The sequence below is a fragment of the Vipera berus genome (genome assembly GCF_964194415.1).
Source record: "Vipera berus genome assembly, chromosome: 4".
NCBI lineage: Eukaryota > Metazoa > Chordata > Lepidosauria > Squamata > Viperidae > Vipera > Vipera berus.
Genome location: NC_138206.1, coordinates 56,776,945 through 56,789,939, shown reverse-complemented (window position 1 = coordinate 56,789,939; position 12,995 = coordinate 56,776,945). Strand labels below are relative to the sequence as shown.

General features: G+C 38.9%; 1 protein-coding gene across 1 annotated transcript in view; it reads left to right on the top strand.

The window, feature by feature from the left end:
• DSCAM (DS cell adhesion molecule) overlaps positions 1-12,995 on the top strand; it is a gene marked incomplete at both ends in the record, with an annotated part of 361,720 nt that overhangs the window by 275,643 nt on the left and 73,082 nt on the right. The window contains 2 exons of the mRNA XM_081327319.1: positions 7,382-7,515; positions 11,808-11,961. Of these exons, the coding sequence (XP_081183445.1) occupies positions 7,382-7,515; positions 11,808-11,961 (288 nt within the window). The remainder of the gene's footprint in view (positions 1-7,381; positions 7,516-11,807; positions 11,962-12,995) is intronic.

Genomic DNA, 12,995 nt, shown 5'->3' with positions numbered 1-12,995 from the left:
ACTACCTTCATTTCTTCCCCATCTATTTGCCAGGAATTGAAAGAGCCAGATGCCATGATCTTGGTTTTCTTAATGTTAGGTTTCAAGCCAACTTTTGCACTCTCCTTCTTCACCCACATGAAGAGGTTCTTTAGTTCCTCTTCACTTTCTGCCATTAGAGTGGTATCATCTGCATATCTTAGGTTGTTAATATTTCTCCCAGCAATCTTAATTCCAACTTTTGATTCATCTAGCCCTGCCTTTCTCATGATGTGCTCTGCATATAAGTTAAATTGGCAGGGCAACAGTGTACAGCCTTGCCAGACTCCTTTCCCAGGTTTGAACCAATCAGTAGTTCCGTGTCCAGTTCTCACTGTTGCTTCTTAACCCGCATATAGGTTTCTCAAGAGACAAATAAGATGGTCTGGTACTCCCATCTCTTTAAGAACTTGCCACAGTTTGTTGTGATCCACACAATCAAAGGCATAGTCAATGAAGCAGTAGTAGATGTTTTTCTGGAACTCCCTAGCTTTCTCCATGATCCAGCGTATGTTGGCAATTTGATCTCTAGTTCCTCTGCCTCTTCGAAATCCTGCCTGTACTTCTGGTAGTTCTCAATCCACATACTGCTGGAGTCTAGCTTGTAGGATTTTAAGCATAACTTTACTAGCATGTGAAATGAGTGGAATGGTGCGATAGTGTGAACATTCTTTGGCACTGCCTTTCTTTGGAATTGGAATGTAAACTGATCTTTTCCAATCCTGTGGCCACTGTTGAGTTTTCCAAATTTGCTGGCAAATTGAGTGTAGCACTTTTACTGCATCGTCTTTTAAGATTTTGAATAGCTCAGCTGGAATACTGTCACCTCCACTAGCTTTGTTGTTGCTCAGTTTTTCTAAGGCCCACTTCACTTCACATTCTAGGATGTCTGGCTTGAGGTCAGTGACCACCTCATTGTGGTTAACAGGGATGTTAAGCTCGTTCTTGTATAGTTCTTCTGTTTAATTTTGCCACCTCTTCTTAATCTCTTCTGCCTCTGTTAGGTCCCTGCTATTTTGGTCCTTTATCATGCCCATTTTTGCATGAAACGTTCCCTTCATCTCTCCAATTTTCTTGAAGAGATCTCTGGTCCTCCCTATTCTATTGTTTTCTTCTATTTCTTTGCACTGCTCATTTAAGAAGGCATTCTTATCTCTTCTAGCTATTCTCTGGAATTCTGCATTCAATTGGGCGTATCTTTCTTTTTCTCCCTTGCCTTTCGCTTCCCTCCTTTCCTCAGCTATTTGCAAAGCTGCCTCAGACAGCCGTTTTGCTTTCTTGCATTTTTTTTTCTTTGGGATGGTTTTAGTTGCTACCTCTTGTACAATGTTGTGAACCTCTGTCCATAGTTCTTCAGGCACTCTGTCTATCAGATCTAATTCCTTAAATCTATTTGTCACCTCTACTGTATATTCAACAGGGATATGATTTAATTCATACCTGAGTGACCTACTGCTTTTCCCTACTTTCTTCAGTTTAAGCCTAAACTTTGCAACGAGAAGCTCATGGTCTGAGCCACAGTCAGCTCCTGGTCTTGTTTTTACTGACTGTATAGAGCTTCTCCATCTTTGGCTGCAGAGCACATAGTCAATCTGATTTCTCTGTTGACCGTCTGGTGATGTCCATGTGTAGAGCCGTCTCTTGGGTTGTTGGAAAAGAGTGTTTGCTATGACCATCGTATTCTCTTGAAAAAATTCTATCAACCTGTGCCCTGCTTCATTTTGTACTCCAAGGCCAAACTTGCCTGTTATTCCGGTTATCTTTTGGCTTCCTACTTTAGCATTCCAATCCCCCATGAGGATAAGGACATCATTTTTTTGGTGTTAATTCTATAAGGTGCTGTAGGGCTTCATAGAACTGGTCAATTCCATCCTCTTCAGCACCGGAGGTTGGGGCATAGACTTGGACTACTGTGATATTGAATGGTTTGCCTTGGATTCAAACTGAGATCATTCTGTCATTTTGCAGATTGTATCCCAGTATTGCTTTTCCTATTTTATTGACTATGAAGGCTACTCCATTTCTTCTTAGGGATTCTTGCCCGCAGTAGTACACCTGATGGTCATCTGAATTAAATTCACCCATTCCTGTCCATTTTAGCTCGCTGATTCCTAAGATGTCGATGTTTAGTCTTGACATCTCTTGTTTGACCACGTCCAGCTTGCCTTGATTCATGGATCTTACCTTCCAGGTTCCTATGGAGAATAAATCTTTACAGCATCGGACTTTCCTTTCACCACCAGACACATCCACAGCTGAGCGTCCTTTCGGCTTTGGCCCAGTCGCTTCATTCTTTCTGGCGCTACTAGTACTAGCCCTCTGCTCTTCCCCAGTAGCATGTTGGACGCTTCCAACCTGAGGGGTTCATCTTTCAGTGTCATATCATTTTGCCTTTTGGTACTGTCCATAGGGTTTTCATGGCAAAGATACTGGAGTGGGTTGCCATTTCCTTCTCCAGTGGATCACGTTTTGTCAGAACTCTCTGCTATGACCTGTCTGTCTTGGGTGGCTCTGCACAGCATAGCTCATAGCTTCATTGAATTACACAAGCCCCTTCGCCGCGACAAGGCAGTAATCCATGAAGGGGACTAACTCATTAGAAACTAGTAATTTGTGACTTTTGTTTATGGCACATGCTATCTTAATCTTAAGGGCTAATTTGTTATGAAAGTTTGGAAATAAATCTTCCTATGATGTTCTGAACTTAGATGTGCTTTGAATGAATTACAGTAACATTCAGTGGACATTGCCTCTGGAATTCCTGTGTTTTGGGCACATAGATTCTTTTCCTCATAAAATGACAAAAAGATAAATATAATCTGTTTTTTAATGCAATAAATACAAATTCATGAGGTAAGGAAGACTAGCAATACAGTACAGTATGTGTTTGCGTTTCTTATCATTTTCAGTTGTGTCTTTTAAAAATCATAATTAACTGGCTGTTTATATAAAATTATGTTTTGACTGCGATAACAATAAAAAGAATATTTTTAAGATTTGCATTTTTGCTCATTCTTTGTTGAAGTCAGGGAAAAATAGTTTCCATTTACAGTATGGTGAATGTTGCAACAAAAAATTATGTTATTTTTTACATTCATTTAATCCATTTGCTAGGGTTTCTTTTCAACTATTAATAGAATTATTTATTTATGGAGTTATTTATAGAATTATTTTTCCACCTAAGGATTTATTTCACTGATCATTAAAATTTAAACGCAGTCATATTCTCTCCATCCTCCTAGGCTTAAATTGCATTTTCACAGGCTGTTGTATGTGACAGCATGGGAGCTGAGTTATTGCATTCATTAGAAAGAATACATTGTAAAAAACCTTAATTAAAACAATGAATCTGTGTCCCTTAATAGACAGATCCATTCAGCTAGATCCATAGCTGTTGCAAAATAGTCTAGAAAATAGTACTAATTTGGACTAAATAAACCTTTTTTTCTTCCAATTTGATGAAACATGGTTCACCATTTTATTTATATATACTATAATGTGTCCTCTGGAAATGAGATGGGCAGCACCTAAATTTGATGTGTTTGTGTACTCTTAGCACACTACACACTTTTGTCTTAGTATATTATCCACGTATATTTCAGTCAGAGTTCCACCCAAAATACCAGTATGCAGTAGAAGCTCTTCTGACTTCACTGAGGTAGCTACTTATGGACAGTGAGCATCAATGGGTAGAACTATTGTCCCTCTAGGAAACAATGGATGCTATCCTGAGTGGTTTAGAATGGTACCTCCTTGCCTGCCATATTTGATTTGGTTTCTGGATTTTATCCTGTTTTGGCCATACTCATTTTGCCACCTCCTATGTCTACGTCTTTCTTTCTATTCTGTCCCTTCATCTTCTAGTTAATCTTTAGGGGCTCTTTTAAATATTGAGTCCAGTTTGGCTAAGACGAAGAACAAATATATTCTGCTCCTAACTTATATCCTTGATCCTGCAACTTAACAATATGACATTTCCTGACTTGATTCCCTAAGATGAATCAGCTTCCCTGAAAGTGTGTGTGTGTGTGTGTTTCAGAAAAACAGAGAGACTAAGACTTCACAGGGCAAAACGTATTTAGTTTTTCACTGAGATTTGACAATGTTTGCAACATCTCATAAATTCATATCTACATCCCACATTAGCTCCCCTTCCATTTCCAACTATATAAAAATGCTCCATGTGCTTTAGGTGGAATCTGGAGACTGCATTTATCATGGTATCTGTTCCTTCTTGGTGGAATATGCTTCCACCCATGTAGGCCGGGGCCCCCAACTGTCATTAAGTTTCTCCCCTTTGTTTCGGACTCCCAAGTCACTGCCTAAAGAGCTGTCTGAGGATTGAGGGATTCTCCAAAAGAGAATGCAATATACAAATCTGGTCCTCTGACTCAGGCAAACAAAAGTGTTTCTTGGACACTTACATAATCTCTTCCCCACAGTTTCCTTGCAGTTGAGAAGAGTAGCACTGAGGAAAAATGCTGCTTTAGCTGCAGAATTTGTAAGGGATCTTTTCTTGATAAAGGCTTACGTGCTCTAGATAAATATGTTTCTGGTGCCAAGCAGAGATGTGCCTGTTTTCGCTGTTGTGCTTAGTTTTCAGTCTCGTTTATATTTTGTTGAATATGATCTTTGTAAATTGCCTTTGAGAATGTTTATCCATTAAAAATTATGTTATACATATACCAAACAATGTCTAGGAGAAACAACTCTGGGGAGAAGGTGTCTTGTGCAGTTGGCTTATTGCTTCCTGATTCTGTTCAGGGAAGAGCCTTTGTGCATGTATATGAGCACTGCCGAGAGCAAGAATCTAATTCAAGCAAGTAGGAATGAAGCAGGTTTGCAACTGTAATAGAAAGGAGCTTTATTTAAGGAGCTAAGGGATAGTGATAGGCAAGTCTAGCATCTGGATAACTACTCTCATCAGGGAGTCAGAGAATAGGAGTTCCTCGATGTATGCCTGGGAATAAAGGCAAAAGGAAGTGGACTTGAGATTAGCCGTGTCATAGACAAAGGGCAGAAAAACTGATATACAAAGAGTGGACAGAGAGTTAAACCTCTAACTATAGCCTTCTGCCTCTTGTGGTCAGCAGGTGATGTGATGCTAAAAAATACCATTGCAGCCACATGTCCAAACTTTTTTCTCCAAGAAAGAATCCAGATTTTTCTTCAAAATATTATAGCCTACTATTTGGATTCAAGATACCTGGGAATTTTCTTCAGCACAAGTAGATAATGTCAAAGAATAAGTCAGGGATATAGCACTGAACTGTTTGCCCGGAACACATTTAATATTTTAATGAAAAATAAAATAATAAAATCATGTTTATAGTGGATCCATGTCTTATTCATTGTTTGATATGAAACTAAAGTTAATGATTTACTAGAGCAATTTCTTCATGTGCTAAGAAACAAACATACAGAGAAACACATTTATATATTTGTTGAGCATTGAACATAGTTCCATAAGCCACTAAAAAACAAAGGAACTTTTCAGTTAAGGTGCAACTATTTTTGAATGATCCCAGCAGCTTTATGCATCCGTGACTTTTAGAGACTCTCTCAAATGGTGCAGATTTTTCTTAAAGTCTCCCTGTTGCAAATATTTTCATCACTAGCAACACCATTTTTAAGTTTCAAGAGGCAAAGCTTACATTACTTCAGGACTCTTTGATCATTTCTTAAAATTAAGGCCATGGTTATGGAAATTAAGAAAACCATTCAAAAATAATTTCCATTTCCTTCTAGGCAATAAGAGATAACTAAGTTGGAAAAACATTCAGCATACTGCTGAGATTTACAAAAGAACAACTTAAAGCCTGAACTTGCACTGGCACTATTGTAGATGTTTAAGAGTCATGACAGGTATTGAAGCAGCTTCTGACAATATTCTGTCTGAGGTAGGCTAGAAGTGAATGAGAGCCAGGTGGGAAGATAAAGAAGGTTCTGCACTACAGGTTCAAGGTGCTGGTTCTTACCTATAAAGCCCTACGTGGCTTAGGTCCGGGATACTTACAGGACCGTCTGCTGCCAGGAATGACTTCACTCCGCCCTGTGCGCTCACACAGAGAGGGTCTCCTCAGGGTGCCGTCGGCTAGACAGTGTCGGCTGGCGACCCCCAGGGGGAGGGCCTTCTCTGTTGGGGCACCTGCCCTTTGGAATCAGCTCCCCCGAGAACTTCGGCTGTCCCCAGATCTCCGATCCTATCGTCGCGACCTAAAGACGTATCTTTTCCAACTGGCCGACCTGGACTGAGGATGGGGGGTTTTAATATTTTTTTTAATTTTATTGGTTTTAGTAATTAGTGAGCCTTGGTGGAGCAGTGGGCTAATGCCTCCTTAAGTAACACCAGCTGCCTGCAATTAGTGCAGGTTCGCATCCCACCAGGCTCAAGGTTGGCTCAGCCTTCCATCCTTCCGAGGTAGGTAAAATGAGGACCCAGATTGTTGGGGGCAATAAGCTGACTTTGTAATAATGCCGCTTGGGGGGGAAAGCCCTAATAAGCAGGCATATACATAGAATGAAGGCTACTGCTAAGCACATTGGCACATTGGTTTGTGCTTAAATTGTAAGCCGCCCTGAGTCTTCGGAGAAGGGCGGGATATAAATGGGATTTAAATAAATAAAAATAAATAAATAATTATGGGGCTTTGTAATTTAATTCTTTTTAATATTTGTATTACTGTTTTTTATAGCTGTTTTATTGTTGTGATCCGCCCTGAGTCCTTCAGGAGATAGGGCGGCATATAAGTCCCATAATAAATAAATAAATAAATAAATAAATAAATAAATAAATAAATAAATAAATAAATAAATAAATAAATAAATAAATAAATAAATAAATAGGTCCGGACGGTTCACAGTCACTCCAGCACGTAGAGATGCTTGGTTTTGGGGGTGCAAGGGAGCCCCATTTTCCCAAAGTGACTTTGGGTTGATCCATCTCTCTCAGCCCAGCCTACCTCACAGGCTTGTTCTTTTTGTGAAGAATAATAGGAGGAGGAAGCACTATGTATATTGCTTGGAGTTTCCTGAATGGGAGGAAAAATACAGATAAATAAATAAATCACATAAATAAGTATTTATAAGGCCATTCTGTTCAGTATGAAAGATGCTTTGCCATCTCCAATTTGGTCACAGTGACTGATCAAAAAAGTGCACCCTAACATTGGCTTTGCTCTTACTTTTCAGCTGCTTAAAACATTTCATACTGGTTTACTGGTTGTTGCAAGAATTTGTCTTGAGATGCTTAGTATGATTGAGATAGCTATGCCTGTCCTATTAGATTTGCCACACTTTGCACTGAACAACATGCACTGAATTATTTCTCCTATTTCAACAGCCACATCTGTTGTTCTTACAGTTCCAGGTCCTCCTGCCGGAGTTAAAGCAGCTGCAGCATCAGCTTCTACTGTGTTTGTATCTTGGCTGCCTCCCATCAAATTAAATGGTATCATCCGAAAATATACTGTATTCTGCTCTCATCCATATCCCACAGTAAGTTACCAGTAGGTCACATGGGCCCAAACTACTGACTTGTATTCCATTGATTATTTAGAGTTTATTTGGATTTTGGTAGCAGGAGGGACATTGCAACCCATCAAATGTCTGCTAAATTGGAGTCTGGATTGTATATGCATTGACTAGGAGTAAATCCCATTCACCCCATTAGGACTTACTTCTGAGTAGATACATGCAGGACTCACTATAGGTTTGCAAAGTAAATTGCCAGTAGTCAAAAGGACAGCAGATTTGTTTTAAGACTGTGTCCTAAACCAGATACCAGAAGGTTAACAAGAAATGACTGTTTCTGCCTGGTATTTCTATGAAGTCCATTTGCTACTGTTGAAGACAGAATCCTAGACAATTCCGAAATGACTCAAAAGCACTTTTCAGCTCTTATCGTAAAACCATGTCCTAGAATCAAACTATACTGAACTATGTGGAATTTATGTCTGGGTTGAAATTCATTGGATGAGATGATACTGAAAATCTAGTCTGTTATGAAAACTTCTACATTTTTGCAATCTGGAAGCTAATTCCAGTTGATCTGTATATTTTTCCAATAAGAGAAGAGCACAAACGATAGTGTTTCTAAATGAATTTTGGCAAGGTCTAAGTAAAAATTGTTTTCACTGTCTATTTAATGTCATGTAGCATTGTACAGTATTATTCAAACAATGGTGAGTACATTAATGCAGAAACATCTGGAATTCTTTTTTAATGTAACTTTATTAAAGATTGTTATTAGAATACTGTAAGCAAATGGTTCTCAAATCTGTGGTTTGTGGACCCCTGGGGACCTTCAATGTTGCCACAGGGGGTCTGCCACGGCTTGAAGAAATGCTATGATTTAAATCTTGAGTTAAATCTTGGGGGGGTCTGTAGCCACAAAAAGTATTTAAAGGGAGTCCATGGTGAAGAAAAGGTGTAGAAGGTGCAGAAAAGACGAAGAAAAGAAGAAAAAAACCAGAGAAATCGAAAGGAAAGAAGAAAATAATATATAAACAAACAAAAAAGAATTTTATTAAGAAGTGACTTCCCAACTTCATTACAATAAGTTACAAGTAGTCCTCACTTAATGACCGTTCCATTACTGTTCAAAATTATGGTGATGCTGAATGGAGTGAATGACTCATGCCCAAAGTTACGGCCGTTGCAGCATCCCCTTGGTCACATGATACAATTCGGCTGCAGACACACTGCAAGTCTCCACACCTGCAGTGGTGGGATTCAGCCGGCTCGCACCACTTTGGCAGAACTGGTAGCTAATTTTTTGTTGCCCGGGCCCAGAATGGACTTCTGAAAGCAGCATCCACACAGAGAACCGGTTGTTCACATATTTGAATCCCACCACTGCCCCCCTGCCTATCTTCCCTCAATCTAGGCCACTCTGCACAGCAGTACTTGGGGGTTGCACTGAGGCTAGGCCTGAAGTAGAAGCCAAGGGCCTTCAGCAGCCACCCCACTAAGCCTGTACATCAACTGCTACTTAGAATTGATTGCCCCCCACTTCTCTGCTCTCCTGAGGGTCTTCCATGCACCTGTTTGTGTGTGATTTTGGAAGCCTCACTTGTGAGTGATCCCATGTCCTTTCCTTGTCTGGAGAGGAATGATCAAAGAGCTGGTCTACTTGCTGGCTCTTCATTCCACCTTGACCATTGAGTCCACTTTTCATGGAGCCATCTTCATCTGCCATTTCCTTCCCAAAAGAATTCTAAGGATCTAGAATTTATTAACTAGTGCTTGTCTTTACACCCTACACTAAGCCATAATGTAGTTTACGTGGTTTAGCAACTTGGGTGAGTGCAGCCATTGAGATTCTGAAATTATGAATTACAATAAGTGTTCTTGAACCATTCATGGCTCATTATTTTCTCTATCTAAACCATATGCATTATCGTTATTGCAATGAGAACCCAAATCACATCAAAGGATCTTGTTTTTGTATTAAATTAATTCAGATGAATTAAAATAACAGTTTAATTTACTATTTAAATTAAAATTATTTATGGTTAATTAGTCTAAAATTGAACTGTCTGTTGGTTTTACAGCCCTAATTTATTGCTGATTTATTATGACCCAGTGTTTTTGAGAGAGTCTCTTTACTATGGTTTTGAAGTTTCAAATCTTAAGAAGGTGATTGTCCTACTTCAAAATGGCCACTAGGTGACACTACTATCCCTATTTAATATCAGGTTCACTAGGTACAATATACAGTATTACATTTCAATGGAGCTGGCATATTATAAAGAAATTAGACACTATAGAATACTTTCAATAGCTGAATGTTGTATCGAACTAATATTTTAATAAGCTTTTTCCACCCTTGGCTGTAAGAACTTTTCTGTAGCTTTCAATATTGTGAATCACTTCCAACATCATATTTGTTTGATGTTTTTATCCACATGTATCCATGAGTACAGGTAGTCCTTGACTTGCAACAGTTCATTTAGTGACCATTAGAAGTTACAACGGCAGTGAGAAAAGTGACTTATGACCATTTTCCACACTTACAACCATTACAGCATCCACATGGTCATGTTATCAAAATTCAGATGCTTGGCAACTGGTTCCTATTTATGACGGTTTCAGTGTCCTGGGGCCACATAATCATCTTTGACAACCTTCTGACAATGGGGGAAGCCAGATTCACTTAACAACCATGTTACTAACTTAACAATCGCAGTGATTCACTTAATAACTGTGGCAAGAAAGGCCATAAAATGGGGCAAAACTCACTTAACAAATGTCTCACTTAGCAACAGAAATTTTGGGCTCAACTCTGGTCGTAAGTCAAGGACCACTTGTATATCAAACTCAAATCACTTCAAATTCCAAAACCTTTGTTTCACATTTGAAACAACTGTTACGTCTTCAAGGCCTGGCTATTTTGTACGAGCTGGGAATATATTTCAAAACCTGGAGAGGGCTGTTTTCTGCTTGAAACATTTGCAAATGATCAAATCAACCCATTTCCAATGGAAAATAACTGCTTTGAGTTCAAAATGGCGCATTTAAAATTCAGTTCAACTTCAAAACCTTTTATATATCCCACTTTTTGCTCATATTTGGTTTGTTTGAATTTTACAAATGTTCATAAAAGCCAAAACCAAATCCTCGTGTTACAGCAGTTCATTTAGTGACCATTCAAAGTTACAACAGCACTGAGAAAGGGGACGTATGACCATTTTTCACACACCTGTTGCAGCATCTTTGTGATCAAAATTCAGATGCTTGGTAACTGACTCATACTTATGACAGTTGCAGTGTCCCAGGATCATGTGATCACCTTTTCTGACCTTCTGACAAGGAAAGTCAATGGGGAAGCCAGATTCACTTAACAACCATGTTACTAATTTAACATCTGCAGTGATTCACTTAACAACTGTGGAAATCAAGTTCATAAAATGGGGCAAAATCCACTCAACAAATGTCTCACTTAGCAACAGAAATTTTGGTGTCAATTATAGTCATAAGTCAAAGACTACCTGTATGTTTTTTTTTCAAACTTTTAAATATTTTAGCTGCATTAATTGCTGCTCTATTTAGATTCTCTAGTTTGATTATTTCTGGGAAACTGCAGTATTTTTTTTCTTTAACAGAAATCATTATCTAGGTCAGGGGTAAGCAACCCTGGCTCTTTTATGACTCGTGGACTTCAACTCCCAGAATTCCTGAGCCAGCCACGCTGAGGGAAAAGGGAGAGGTTGCCATGCTGAGCCATGGTGGCTCAGGAATTCTGGGAGTTTAAGTCCATGAGTCATAAAAGAGCCAAGGTTGCCTACCCCTGATCTAGGTAATCCTCCAGATTTCTCTCAAGACTTGTGTTGATTTGTTAAAATAATGTAATTTTGGCAGCTAGGGAAGAAAAATAAATAAATGGTCAGCTAGTATTACTTTTATTTTGAATTGCAGCAAGTGCCCAGGTAAATGTGATTGAGACCGATTCATTACTGTCTTAACATTTTTCTAACCAGTCACCACACCTCTAGGATGGATCTTTATTGTCAAAGAAATGAACCACAGTGCCAGTATATTGCCCTCGTTGCCAGTGCTGACTTTGGAAAATCAGCTAAATTTATATACACGTATGCTTAGACAGTGATACAAAATAGAATTAAACCGTAAAAAAAACCAACACTGATTGGTGTTAACTTGCTATTGTGAAATCTGCTGTTGTGCTTTTTGTCCTACGTCTGGTTTGAGATGTCAGGTCTTTCTCTCTCTTTCGATATATATGTATATTGTTTACTTTTGTTTGGAAATATTTGTCTTTCCTATCACAGGTAATCAGCGAATTTGAAGCTTCTCCTGACTCATTTTCCTACAGAATCCCTAATTTGAGCCGGAATCGACAATACAGTGTCTGGGTTGTGGCTGTAACAGCTGCAGGAAGGGGCAACAGCAGTGAAATTATCACCGTGGAACCATTAGCTAAAGGTGAGGATTCTGCCCTTCAGAACATGCAATTGAATAGAATTGCTGAGTTATAGGGACTGAAAAGCCATTTACTATCTACTCTAAAGAAGGCAAAATTGTCCATCCAACCATCTACGTTTAGGCCATTCCAAGTTACAACCAAGAGGACTACGTAGATTACATCATATGGAAGATATACTGTAATGGCAACTTTTGTTTCTGCCAGTCATGTCTACTCTTCTTAATCAATTGTTTTGTTCTATGTAAATTTTATTGTTGTTCCAAAGCAAGAAGGGAGAAAAGTATGGAAACAAAAGTCAGGAAAATAGTACATAGCAGGCAAGATGGCTGCACAAGTGTTTGAGACTCTTAAAGCCTTGGTGGAGCAGTGGGCTAATGCCTCCTTAAGTAACACCAGCTGCCTGCAAGTAGTGCAGGTTCGCATCCCACCAGGCTCAAGGTTGACTCAGCCTTCCATCCTTCCGAGGTAGGTAAAATGAGGACCCAGATTGTTGGGGGCAATTAAGCTGACTCTGTAATAATGCCGCTTGGGGGATGTGTGAAAGCCCTAATAAGCAGGCATATACATAGAATGAAGGCTACTGCTAAGCTTGTAAGCCGCCCTGAGTCTTCGGAGAAGGGCGGGATATAAATGGAATTAAAAAAAAAAAATATTCCAGGTCTCTGGCTGAAGTGTAAATAGCAGTCCTATAAACAACATGCTGTAAATAGAGATCTGATAGTCTTATTGCTAAAAAAAAAACCTTTATAGGGCAAAAAACTATTTACTAATGCATGCCATAGGACAGAAAAATATTCACTCTGTTTTTAAGAAAAAGGGTATGTTTAATCTCCATGATTGCATAGATACTTTTGATTAATAAGCGGCAAATCTGAATTAATTGATGAGTCATCATGGCTTTTCTGTTTCCTATGCCTCATTAATATTTCCTAGGAGTATAATGTAATGTTATTAGCTAGGTTTCATTCACTTCTATTCCTTTTGATCAACCAAACTAATTTTGTGTATAGTATTTTCCTTTTTGGTTTGTATT